Below are 14,394 nucleotides of genomic sequence, written 5' to 3'. Positions count from 1 at the left end.
TCTCTCAGGTGATTAGTGCTCTATACAAATCAATATAACATAACACAACAAGTGGGTGGTAAAAGTGGATAGATTTACGCAAACATCTGGTTCATCACTTGTGCTTGCCTCATTCTGTTCTGTTCCACTTTACCCATCTTTCACTGCAGAGACAAGGTGCCACAAAAACTAGCTTGGAAATTCTATACTGACATCCTGAACTCTCATCCAGGCACTTCCCTCCTTCTGTGTCTTTCTGCATTGGCCACACAGCTTCTCAGCTCTGGATCTTGCCATTCTGAACTCATCTTTGCAGCTCATGGTAGCAGCACAGCCACACAACTATACCTCTACTCTACGGAGTCCATTATCTGTTGTGCACTTTCCTATCAAAATCTTATCAGCTACTCATACTCATCTATGCTGTGGGGTCCCCGACTCAGACATCCTCCACATAGTCTGAATAGCCAATAGTCACAACCAGATTGTGAACCAGAAATAGTTCATTCTTGAATTGAGCAATAAGTGACATATTTTGACTACAATGCCTGGGTCCTTTCTCTTTGTCTAGCCTTCTAACTCAATTGTAGAATTGGGATTCCTGGTTGCCTGATGTAGGCACCCAGGCCAGGCAGGATCCACCACTCTAGTCAGGGTAAGATAGATAGACAATAAAAGATAACCTGTGCTCACCCTCTCGTAGCTTGGCACAGAGCAGCCAGGCTTATCTAAAGAAACCCAGGTTCTATCAGAAAGAAAGCATGCCTCCAGTGCAATGTTTAAAATCCATGTTTCTTTAGCTGTCAGTGCAACCAGACCAAAGGACCAGAAAATTATTTTTGCGACTGTTAGAAATGGGATTCCTGTTTGGCTGAGGTATGCACTCAGGCCGGGCAAGAGCCACCACTCTGGGCGTGGTATGATAGATTCACATCAAAAGGTAACCTGTGCTCACCCTCTGGTATCTTGGCACAGCACAGTCAGGATTATCTAAACAGGAAATTTGTTGAGTATTTGTGCAACACACACACACAGTCACACAAGGAATACACCACACAGGGTTAGTAAAATAAAGAATATTTATTTGAGCAAAATGAGACCAAAACAACAAAAGATTAATCAGTAGAAGTCATATACATTTTCAAAGATTAAATGCAAAAATACTGCTTAGAAGTAACTAGAGGTCAAAAGGTTACTTGAGGTCCCAAACGTACTGGTGCAAACCCAAAGTTCAGGCTTACCACGATAGAGGGCTGGGCGGCTACAAGACTCACTCTAGGCCCACTGAGAAGTACCTTAGATGGAGCAAAGCGTCAATGCTGAGGGCTCAATGCGTCAATCTTTTCCACGCAGTTGGGTCGCTGAGTTGTCATCGAGCTTCGCTGAAGTAAAGGCAATGCATTGTCATTGAGTAACACAGAGCATCGTCGTCATCAGGTTCTGCAGGGTGTAGAACCGCTGTCGTTGAACAGCCTCTGCATCAGAGTCAAAGGGCAACACATCGGTTCCAATCAACGCAGTAGTGACGATGTGTCGGTTTCAAAGAAAGCAGCTGCAGAACCCACATCTGAAGTCCAGAGCTTGGAGGGCGCACCGCAAGCAAGGATGGGACTCACAGAAGGCAGAGTCCATCAGGTACCAGCAGAATTTCAGGAAATCTTCTGTGTCCCTGAGACTTCAGAAAATGGGAGGCAAGCCAGCAAGCCCTAAGAGATCACTTGGAAGGAAGGCAGAGTCCAGCTGTTCTTCAGCAGAGTCAGGAAGCAGCAGGCAGCAGGGCAAAAAGCAGAAAAGCAGTCTTTACAGAAAAGCAGACCAGTTGAGTCCTTTAAGCAGCACAGTAGTCCTTCTCACGAGGTTCGAGATCCAGAAGTTTCTGACTTTAGGGGGTTTAAATCCCAGTACTTATACCAAAAAGTGCCTTTGATGTAGGGGGTGACTTCAAAGGATTCTCTAAAGTGCACAAAGATCCTTTTCATCCCAGTCCTGTCTGTCAGGCTACCTGTGGCGGGAAAATCAGTGCTTTGTGTGTGGACAAGACACTACCTATCAAAGTGTAAGTTTCAGCCCCTCCCATTTCTCCCTGCCCAGGTGGACACATCAGAATGCAGATGAATGCAGACGAGTGCTCAGAATGCAGGTGAGCCTCACCTTGCTGTATTTGTATCTGTCTAGAGAGAATGCTTAAAGTATAGCTGTCCCCCCACCCAGATGTGTATTAGAGACAGGCTGTCAGTCACAAAGAGCAGTACGTACCGAGAAATGTGCACTTTCTAAAAGTGGCATTTCTAAAACAGTAATGTTAAATCCAACTTCACGAGTAAGGAGGAGGATTTATCATTACCATTCCAAACATATGAAACATGAAAAAGCTTCTGATCAGAAATTACAGCTTAAAAGTGTATTAAGGAATTCCCAATGATGGCTTAGGAGAGAGCTAGGCCTCACAGTAGTAAAGAAAGAAATAGGCTGTTTGTCACTACTAGGATGTGTAAAACATACCTGTACATTTCCTTCCTTTTACCAACATGGCATCCTGCCCTTAGGGTTACATAGGGCCTACCTTGGGATGAGTTATAGCTAATACAAGTGGAGTTTAAGGCTTGGCAAGTAGTTTTGAATGCCAAGTCAAAGTGGCTGTAAACTGCACACATAGACACTGCAGTGGCAGGCCAGACACAGGTTTGAAAGGCTACTTCTGTTGGTGGCACAATCAGTGCTGCAGCTCACTAGTAGCATTTGGAGTACAGGCCCTGGGTGTATGGTATACCACTTTACAAGGGGCTTACCAGTACAGCAAATATTCCAATCAGATATACACAAGTGTCATCATCATTAGGGGAGAAGCACATGCACGTTTGCACTGGTTAGGAGTGGTAAAGTGCTCAGAGTCCTAAGGCCAACAAAAAGAACTAGCACAATGTGGAGGCAAAAGAAAAAATTCAAGGTAAAGACCACCCAAAGGATGCCAAGTCTAACACTCAATCTTTAAAAATGAAAGAAAAAGCCTGAAGAATAGAATTTTGGGGGCAAAGCAGAAAACTCTTTGTAGATCTCTAAACTAGCCCATGGAAAAAATTCTCCAAGAAAGACCTGGTGTTCTTCACAACTGGCCCTGAAATGTAGTCCAACAGCTTCAAAACCCAGCCAACCACCAATATGTTCAGAAGTCTAATATGGCCACAGACTAGAAACAAATCTCCTTGTGGCGTCCTTAAGACACTAACTATCACCATCTTCAGTAATGGCGCAGTTATTATGATTCAATCCAAAAAAAGTATCCTCCTGACGTTTGAAGAGATTTTACGACGCCTGAAAAACACTAAACTGTGTATGGTTAGACCTACCCATTCAAAGATCCAGCCCATAGATATTTCACTTTTGACAGCACCATTACTTTAAAGCATTGTTTTTCCCTAGAGCAACTACACTGCTTAGTGTCACTGGATGCCTCTACCACCTCTACACTTCAACACAAACTCTACACCAAATAGCTCTCCGTTGACAAACCCTGCCATTTCAAGCTGTCATACATCTATCCTCCATCCAAATCTCCCACCCCAGTCACACTACCTCATCAAACAACCCAAGGCCACACATGCCCCCACCACTAATAATCCAATCTAGGTCCCACTCCCTTAACTTTAGAAAATGAACACCAGATAAGTCAGGAAACAAGCCAAGAACATCCAAAACCTTCTGTCTGAATTCAAATATTACATTTTCGGCTCCACTTAAACATGGTTTGGAGCCAATCAAGCAACACTTTTTGTTAACCCCTTCCCCGCTCATGACGGAACCGCTCCGTCATGAGCCACGGTTGCCGTGTGCTCATGATGGAATGGTTCCGTCATGCCACGACCGTTGGCGGCTGCTCCGCCCACGCGGCGCTGTTTCCCCGCCTGTGCGGGGGGACAACGCAACTGGGCGGAGTCATGATGGAACCGTTCCGTCATGAGCACAGCTCAACCGTGGCTCATGACGGAGCGGCTCCGTCATGAGCACAGCGCCACCGCGCTGCCCCCCCACACCCTCCAGCGCCGCGGCGGCGAAGGGGTTAATCACCCTTCCCTAGCCACAAAATCATGCTGAATGACAGGAAACAGAAATGAGGAGTAGGGTAATGCTAGACTACAATAATGGTCTGCCCTCTCCTGCAGTTCCATTATTTACATTTCTATCCTCCAAGTGTCTAGAGCACAATTAACCCTCACTGTTCTGTCATTGCAGCAGTGGTCACAGCTTTTAGAATAAAACATCTACTTCCAGGATTAACACCTTGAAATCTCCCTGAAACACTGACCAAGCCTACAAAATTGTGATTATTGGAGTCTTAATTTGTGGATTGACAGACCCAGTACTAAAATTGACTGTCAGAATCCTCAGTAATATTCAGGCTCTAGACTTCAACCAAGTGGTAAGCATTTCCACACATAGTTGGGAACACGCTTGATCTTATGTTCACTCACAATGTTGAAATCTCTGTCCTACCAGTGTAAACCCAGCTATGATCAGGTAACTCCTTCTCCATTTACCTCTCAATCTATTCTACAAGCCCACTACCCAAAAAAATGTTCAATAGAGACACATGAGAGATTATGAAAAGCAATCAAGAGAGCCATAAATGTCTACTATGTGAAATATATTTTTGAAACACCCAATTAAACAATATGCTGAACATCGACACCTTAAAAAGTGACCTTTGGTCATTCCACCAACATTGCAAAGATTTCTTAAAGTTCTTTGAGGTCAAGATTGTCAAATTCTGTGAAACTATCATCAACTCTCCAGAAATTATGCCTCACCTCATACGCTACCCTCATCTTTCATCTTCTTCACTCCAAGATCCTTTGTGGTATCCTTAATGCATCATCCACTCCCTTCTCTTTGACACAGTCCCTACCACCCTAAAAGTCACCCTCACCACCCCCTTCCTGGAAAGACATCTGCTGACCCAGAAATCTTGGTTAACAATAGACCTTTCCCAAATCTCTTTTTATCAGTTAAGTAAAGTGACAAGAAATCTTCAGGAAAACAAAAAAAAGTAACCATTTATCAATGACCAACAGTGTGGGTTTCACCCCTGCAGGGACTCCAAAATCCCTTTGGATGGATGAGGACAATGCTTCTGTCTTAAGACTCTTTGACCTGTCTGTTACCTTTGACTCTGTAGACCTCACAATCATGCTGAAGAGGACTGAACAATGCTCAAGCATGCCATTGCTAGTGCCAAAGTGGATCAATTTATTGCTTAAGAAACACAGTCAAAAAGTTAGACTCGGATCGTTTGAACTATCCACGTGCCCTTTGTTGTGCTTCATTCTTCAAGGGTTATACCTCTTTTGCCTTCTCATTAACCTGCATGCATTTCCTCAGGTTCAGGTCTGTGGGCAATACCCAGTGAACACTGCTGTCACACAAATCCACTTTTGATTGGCTATCAGTCCAGAAGACACAGTCCTTTGTGCCTAGACCGCATGGTCTACAGATTGAAGAAGATCTACCTGAGCATAGATGGATCCATGACCGAGATCTGAGTATCCGGGGCCTTTGAAAGGCAAATCCTTCCAGTCCTTCACACCAGCTGACAAGAGCACACATCCTGGCATGTATTGATTGTGGTAACATTATCTATTTCATACTTCCAAATAAACGCATTGCCAGTCCAAAGATTTCGAAATCAGTTGGCCACCCCTCATAAGCATGACTACATCAAAACCTGCCTCAAAGCACTCCTCTTACACCCTGTAGGCGCTAGGATAAACATCAAGCACTTTTGTACTGTTTCTAAAGCATATTGGGGCAATGGTCTAGTATGCTGACAGAAACTGGTACCTCACTGCGCCTCAACTAGACCTCTTTGCTGTCTTCACACCCCATCAGCCAAAGATTATTCAGGAGGATCGTATGTGCCGGACTGTTACTGGGTGTACAAGGGACTAGAATTTGAGAACCGAACCCAACTACATAGAGTTTAAGAAACGTTTGATACACAACCGTTGCATACTTGCCTTAAACTGAACTGAATACAGAAGAGAGCTCCCAACAGAAATGTTGTTGACATCACTACCACACTTTTGTATTCATCACAGCACCGCCAAGGGCTGTGAAAGACCTGAAAGAACATGTTGAATGTTATAAACCTTCTAACTATATAAAAACAGTGTGGTATGTTTACATTGAGAACTGCAAGATAAATGCTTGTAAATACAGAAGAAAAATAAAACCTCGCATCAGTGAGACAAGGCATATAAGGGATATATATGGTACAGCATGTTAGGAAGGTGTGATAGAGTGTGTTTTGATACCTTTGCTGAATTGCACCACGAATGCAACAAATGTGCTCTCCACAGAGAGGTCCTTCCACAGTTTGTTTCAATATGCAGAGAAAGGTTGCTATCATGTGAAATCTTTGACAGTCTTTTGATTTTCCAAGATGGGCATGGATGTTCGTCTATTAGTGTGTGTACCTACTTATCCACTGAGCCTAGATGTAAGGTAGTCAGTTGTACCATCTATACTCTATCTGTAATAGCATTGGTGAGGCTCGCACTTCCTATCTAGGTGCCAGTCACAGAAGGACCGAGAACAGATGTGTTTTGCAAGCTTTCTGAAAGGTGGCAAAGCTGAATGCCACATTAAAGGGGGTTTGGTTGGGCTTTTCAAGAACTGGAAACAGACTAGATTTAACTTCACTCTGAGGACTATAAGTACGTCATGAGCTTGGTTGTGGAGGAGCCATGTGGGAATGTAAGAAGAAATATGATATGATGTTATGTTATGTTAATTGGATTTATAGAGCGCAGCGGTTACCCTAAGGTGTCCTGGCGCTATGCACTGCCTGTAGGTTAGTGGAGAGAAGGTCAATGAGTAAACAGATAAGGACAGCCATAGGAGAAGTACAGGGGCCAAGTTATTCTTGCATGTAAATGTCCACCATGCCAGTTTGATTGTTAGCCTGTTTTCACCGACAGACGTGTGTAGCTGAGGGTACATGATCTCTCTTCTTACGGCGCACGATTAGTCGTACACCTGCAGTCTGTACGCTTATGAGCCTCACAATCTGCAGAGCAGGAATTCCTGCACAGAGGCAATCGCAGCAAGTGTTAATTGCGGCTCTACAGCCAAAGCTCAACGCTGGAAAGCAAGATTAGAGTACTCCTGACTCACTCCTTTAATTCAGGAGTAAATCATATTAGTATAAAATGGAAGTGTTATTCCTACTCATAGCACGATCTAAACGAATCACTCCATGACCTGTGCATAGCACCGCAGTTCACTGTTCCATGCCCATGATAAGCGCATTTTTGGTTCAGCTTATTTTTTAATAGATGAATAAAAAGTCTTCTAAATGTCACCTTTTGAATTCATTGACAGGGTCGAGCGCAAAGCATGGACTGCGCTGCAAGGCTTGCAAGATGAGCATCCACCACAAGTGCGCGGAGAGCACAGGACAGCAGCGCTGCATGGGCAAGCTGGTGAGTGAGCCAACCGGAGCCAGAGCGGCGGGTCACGGCATCCCTGGCGCTGGAAGCCCCGGATGTCCGCAATGAAGAATCAAAACACGGCTTTATTATTTTCTTGTGGGATAAAGCATCATTATAGCACCGCGTGGATCCTCTCTGAGGGCTCTGAGGGATGTGCGGTAGCCCAGCTAATTACAGTCATATTTCTCAACATGGGGCAGAGAGCGTCGCTTCCATCCAGGCAAGCATGCTGAGCACTATACATTCTGAGACTGTGGGGAACATTTAAAAAGGCACTGATGTAGGATATATATGCATTCATATAAATAAATTAAATGTGCACAATTTGATAGGGTGGTGGGGAAAGCCAGTGCTGTAGGAATTTCTCATGATAAAGAGTTGCATAACTTTTAGTGTTTCTAGCAAGAATAGATGAAAACGAGAGGAGGATTGTGGGACCTCGAATAGTGGATATTCAGTTCAGGTAAGTGGGTAGGTAAGGGGTCGTTAGTGACGAGGATCTTCATATCATCAGCTGATTGTATTGACAGGCAGCATGACTATATATCTGGCAGGCCAGTGCTGTCTGCATATTTATTGTAACCAATTCTTTACAATACAGGGTGGGCAAAGTCTCCACACCAGAGGAGTAATTCAGTCTTGCCTCATATTATTGGCTATTGAGTGCATGATTCCGCCACCCAAGGGGAACTTGCTCGGAAATGCATGAAGTACTATTTTGCATCTCAAAAGTACACTGATGCATTTCATGTTACTTTTTTGTCTTTGCATTAAACTATTTTGATCTCAGAAAGGGACATAAGGAGGACTGTAGGAGACAATGCTATGATTAGTTACAGCAGTGGTAGGGTAAAGATAGATGCACAGGGAAAGTAAAGCCGCACAGACCAGTTGCCCCAGGGGCTCCTAAAGCTATAGTTCAAAAGACCTCCCTTGAGCAATACAAATGAGCATGTTAATACGACCGTGCAGCAGGTGCTCCACCGGCGCGCCAAAGGCAAGCCTGTCTGCTCCCGTCTGCGCCCGTCCGCGGCTGGAATGCGCCGTGCGCCAGAACCCCTGCTCAAAATTCTATTCTGACCTACTCAAGAGAAGCTGTAATGAACATTGGAGTTATAAGTAAGCAAAGAGAACGCAAACCCATTAATGTTCAGGGGGACTCCATGGTACAACACTTCCCAACGTGCAAATTACTACCTGTACTGATCATGATGGTGTCCATAAAAATAACGTTAGGCCTACTAGCTCTCCATCTGCTCACATTAATGAGCAAAGGGAGTCCACTCTTGCATGTGTTCTACTGAACATCAGGTCACTTCCCAAACATAAATACAAACTAGCTGACTTTTTTGACCAATACAACCCGGACATAGTTTTCCTTACGGAGACCTGGACCAACAGCTCCTCCGAACTTGACCTTAATACGGCCATACCCAAAGGGGACAAACTGTTCAGAGTAGACAGGTAAGGGCAACAGAGAGGGAGGGTTGATATTGCCTACCGCACTAACATTAAGGCCCCATTTACAGACATTCCTCAATTGGAGGAAGAAGCCTTTTTCTTCACTCTCAAAATCAATAACAAGATAGCTTTTAAAGGGATCCTAATTTACCAGCCACCTGGCCCTGGGAACAGATTTATTTCTTCCATGCAGACTACCGTGGAGTCCTGTATGGAGTAATTTTACCCTATTGGGGGATTTCACTTTCCATCTAAAATCTCCTGCATGTCGAGATACCATCAATCTAACCGATGGGCTAAAGGTCTTTGACTTAAATCAAATCGTCATGGAGCCAACTCACATAGGAAACCATACTCTCAAAGGTATTTTCAACGACTATGCTTGGATCACATTTAATAGAACCTTACCTCTGACTTGGACATACCACAGCTCGTATTCTTTGAGCTCACGTTTCCTGGTGGGCTCCTCAAAGCATTGAACAATAACAGTATAGTCACTACACGTCCATGGAGAGAAATAAACACTCTTGATGTTGAATCGGCCTTACGCTCCCATAGACCCTGCATAAATACAGATCCTGTTTCCACAGCCCTTAATTTTGCTGGCTGGATTGACGCTGTGACCGCTAAGCTTGCCCCAGAAAAGCATAAAGGAAACAGCAGGAAGCAACCATCAGCCCCATGGTACACACCTGAGCTGAAAGATCTTAAGAGAAAGTATAGGCTATAGAACGAATATGGAGGAAAAAACCATTACAAAAAGGAGATTGACAAGTACAAAGAGGCAATAATCTCAGCAAAGTCACACTTTTTATTGAAAAATTAGCTCTCCAAAAACCTCAGTCAGAGAACTTTTCAAAACAGTCACTGCTTTATCAAAATTTGGTGAAAGCAAACAATTTACCCACAATCCAGATTTCTGTGATAAATTAGCAGAGTTTTTGTACTACAAAGTAAAGAAGGTATATGACAAGTTCTCTAGCTGTCAAGCTGGGCACAACCTGAATAAGCTGAGTCGTCTTGATCAAGGCGAGGCTACTATGCAAGCTCACCGAAAAAAGTTCAATCATTTAACGCCCCAATGAGTCGAGAGGCTTATTCTGTCAACCAAATCTGGTTCCCCACTGGACCCCTGCCCAGCTTTGGTCCTTCATATGGTTCCTAACACTATTTCAGGCCAGTTAGTACCCCTCCTAAATAATATCCTGGGCACAGGATCCTTTCCAAATATCTGGAAGAAATCTCTAGTACCGCCCATCTTAAAAAAAAACCCTTTGCATGACCCCACAGAGGTTAGTAATTATTGGCCAATCTTCTGTCTGCTTGTTCAATCTAAACTTCTTGAAAAAGCACTTAATCAAGACCTGCTTCATTTTTTAGAGTCTAACAACAAATTGGACTCCGCTCAACATGGATTTTGGCCCTTACACAGTACAGAGTCAGCACTGATTGCAGCCACCGAAGAGATCTGCTTCCAATTAGACGGAGGAGGGAAGGCAATACTGATCCTGCTGGACCTCTCAGCTGCATTACATTTGGTTAACCATCAAATATACATCCAGCGTCTATCCGAAATAGGGATAACAGGCGAAGCCTCAAACATACTAAGATCTTTTTTAGTAAACAGAGTACAAACTGTAGTGTTGGGAGAACACAAATCACATCACTATGCCCTGCCTTGCAGGGTGCCCCAGGGACCCTCGCTATCCCCAACTTTGTTCAATGTTTACATTACTCCATTGGCCAAACTTATCCGCTCACACGGTTTTACTGACATGTTATGCAGATGACACACAAATAGTGGTGTCTCTATCTTTAAAGCTGGATTATGTGGCAACTAAATTTAACACCTGTATGGTTCATATCATCAGATGGATGCGGGACAATTGTCTAGAGTTGAATACCGGCAAAACTGAGGTGGGGTTATTCGGTAATGATACATCTTTCTGGAACACATCTTGGTGGCCAGAAGTAGCCGGGCCTTGTCCATCGCCAGTAAGAAAGGTAAAAAATCTAGGTGTCACAATAGATGACCAGCTGTCATTATCGGACCAGGTCGATTGCATTACATAATCCTGCTTTTTTATGCTGAATATCCTTCTAAAAATCCTACAGTTTATTCCTATGGACCTAAGGAAAACAGTAATTGTGGCTTTGGTGTTATCAAAAATCGATTATTGTAATGTCCTCTACTTAGGTGCATACAAGAGGACTTTACGCAAGCTTCAATTACTGCAAAATGCGGAAGCATGACTACTGCTCAAGATCCCCAAATTCAGTCCGGTATCCCAAAGTATTCAAGACCTGCACTGGCTTCCGGTCCAGGCAAGGGTCCAATTTAAGTCCTTATGCATTGTGCACAAGACACTCTATGAGGTTGGACCGGCCCATTTTAGCAATCATATCACATGGCACATCCCTCAATGCAATCTTAGGTCATCGGCGGCCTCCCTATTAGTCATTCCTAGGGCGAAGACCGTAAAATGTGGTAGCAGATGTTTCTTCATTTGGCCTCCAAACTCTGGAATACTCTGCCTTTTACTCTGAGAAGTCAAGCCAACAGACAGTTATTTAGGAAATCGCTAAAAACATGGCTATTTGCATCTAAGCCATAGTCCCTGCCATTTCCTTCTGCTCAAGATTAAATAACAGCTAGAGCTAAGATGCCTCGGCATACACGCGCTTTACAAAACCTACATTTAATTTAATTTCATTTCATTTCATCCACAGTGGTGCTAATATTTGCCGTAACCAACTAGCTCATTCTTAGTATTGAGACTGGTAGAAAACGAGCTGTCTCATATGCATGTGAGCAGCATGAATGACATAAGTTAAGTGATATTAAACAAGCATTGCCAAGAGCTGTAAGCCTAGCTTTAATTCGATAAGGCATGCAGCAATTTTTCTGCTTGACTGTCTTTGCAGGTCTGACTTTGCATATGTTAGCACAGTTAAGTCAGACCTAATGGTTTTTCCAATACTTGTCTATCAGTTATATTCAATCTCCAATGAGGGCACCACACGTTTTGAGAGGTAGGTGGCGGTACCCTAGTCTTTGTTACTGCAATTGACAGGGCATCTCTATGCTACTCAATATTGTAACAATCCTTCCCTTAATTCAACATACGGCAAGGATACCTAGTAACCATTGCAGGACTAGATAAACTGATTCATAAACAAAATTGCCCTCAAATAACTTGACTAATATTCAGAATTGATTCTGTCAATGTTAAAGTTATTAAGAAGCTCAGCAAATATACACTATAAAAGACACAAAATTAGTTTATCATTATTGTAGAGACATTCAAAGCGATAAACAAACAGCAATTGTTTTTATCGATTTTTTATAAACAGCTGTTTGCCCGGTTTTTGGTAAACAGCTAGAATTGGTGACACAAGAACATGTGATGCATATCATGAAACTCCAGTGTAAAGTGTAGTTTCTCAGGTGTAAGGTCAGTAGGAAGGAACATTACCAGAAGTCCACACATTTAAACTTCTAACAAAGTGAATACCTACCAAGCCTGAACGATAAACATTTAAAATGTTTGGAAGCAGAAGGCTCGTTTTGACCATTCATGACTGTTCAAACAGGTGCAGGCGCTGTTGAAAAAGAACAAGTTACTCTAACTCTCGTCTCCGTACCAGTTATAGCTGGGTTTATGTCCAGGAACAAACTAAGGGCCTGATTTAGAGCTTGGCGGATGGGATACTCCTTAACAAGCATGACAGATATGCAGTCTGCCATATTACACGTGCATTATATCCTATGGCACTTGTAACACAGTGGAGGGGTATCTGTCACATGTAAAAAAATGTATAAATGTAGTATCTATTTGCATGATTACCTGCACAACGGAACGTATGTTCACTAAAGTGTTCAGATATACAAATGTCAATATTACAAATATTAATGTGTTGCTGTTAAACCTGTCAGCCTTAGGGTGATCTTCACCCAAACGTTTTGCCTTACCCCTTCATTTCTGCTGATCTCGTTTTTGTTGGCCTCAAGGCTCTGTGCACTTTACCATTGCTAATCAGTGCCAAAGTGAGTGTGCTCACTCCCTTAAGCATGGTAAAATTGGCTTACACTCAACTGGCACATTTAATTTACTTATAAGTCCCTAGTAAAGTGGTACTTTATGTAACCAGGGCCTGTAAATTAAATGCTACTAGTGGGCCTACAGCGTTACAACAAACAATTGATGGACGGAATGCTGACAATGCAGACATTCTCCCCCAGTCAAGAGATCTGGGTTAAATCCATCGTTCTTTTGCCCACTACGCCACCCCAGTTTAGACATGGCCATATGCAAATCAGTCTTGACCCTGTGCCTCATGGGAACAGTCCAGCCCGAACTGCCAAGCCATGTCTTCCCTGGACCGGAAGCAAGCATCCTAGGACCGGTTTCTGGCTATCAGCCGTCATCAGCCAGGATAGCTTGACTCCAGTGGCGTAGTGAGCACGGGTCCCACGTCTGGGAATACCCATCCCACTTAGGGCGAAAAGCGTTACAACAAACAATTGATGGACGGAATGCTGACAATGCAGACATTCTCCCCCAGTCAAGAGATCTGGGTTAAATCCATCGTTCTTTTGCCCACTACGCCACCCCAGTTTAGACATGGCCATATGCAAATCAGTCTTGACCCTGTGCCTCATGGGAACAGTCCAGCCCGAACTGCCAAGCCATGTCTTCCCTGGACCGGAAGCAAGCATCCTAGGACCGGTTTCTGGCTATCAGCCGTCATCAGCCAGGATAGCTTGACTCCAGTGGCGTAGTGAGCACGGGTCCCACGTCTGGGAATACCCATCCCACTTAGGGCGAAAAGCGTTACAACAAACAATTGATGGACGGAATGCTGACAATGCAGACATTCTCCCCCAGTCAAGAGATCTGGGTTAAATCCATCGTTCTTTTGCCCACTACGCCACCCCAGTTTAGACATGGCCATATGCAAATCAGTCTTGACCCTGTGCCTCATGGGAACAGTCCAGCCCGAACTGCCAAGCCATGTCTTCCCTGGACCGGAAGCAAGCATCCTAGGACCGGTTTCTGGCTATCAGCCGTCATCAGCCAGGATAGCTTGACTCCAGTGGCGTAGTGAGCACGGGTCCCACGTCTGGGAATACCCATCCCACTTAGGGCGAAAAGCGTTACAACAAACAATTGATGGACGGAATGCTGACAATGCAGACATTCTCCCCCAGTCAAGAGATCTGGGTTAAATCCATCGTTCTTTTGCCCACTACGCCACCCCAGTATAGACATGGCCATATGCAAATCAGTCTTGACCCTGTGCCTCATGGGAACAGTCCAGCCCGAACTGCCAAGCCATGTCTTCCCTGGACCGGAAGCAAGCATCCTAGGACCGGTTTCTGGCTATCAGCCGTCATCAGCCAGGATAGCTTGACTCCAGTGGCGTAGTGAGCACGGGTCCCACGTCTGGGAATACCCATCCCACT

The 14,394-nt window shown here is 44.1% G+C and overlaps 1 protein-coding gene across 1 annotated transcript in view; it reads left to right on the top strand.

Moving 5' to 3' along the window:
* Positions 1-14,394, top strand: part of STAC (SH3 and cysteine rich domain) — a 943,669-nt gene that overhangs the window by 631,615 nt on the left and 297,660 nt on the right. Inside the window, exon 3 of the mRNA XM_085607561.1 lies at positions 7,357-7,457. Within this exon, the coding sequence (XP_085463687.1) occupies positions 7,357-7,457 (101 nt within the window). The remainder of the gene's footprint in view (positions 1-7,356; positions 7,458-14,394) is intronic.

Source organism: Triturus cristatus, chromosome 5_2, assembly GCF_964204655.1.
Source record: "Triturus cristatus chromosome 5_2, aTriCri1.1, whole genome shotgun sequence".
Lineage (NCBI taxonomy): Eukaryota > Metazoa > Chordata > Amphibia > Caudata > Salamandridae > Triturus > Triturus cristatus.
This window is presented reverse-complemented; position numbering and strand designations above follow the sequence as displayed.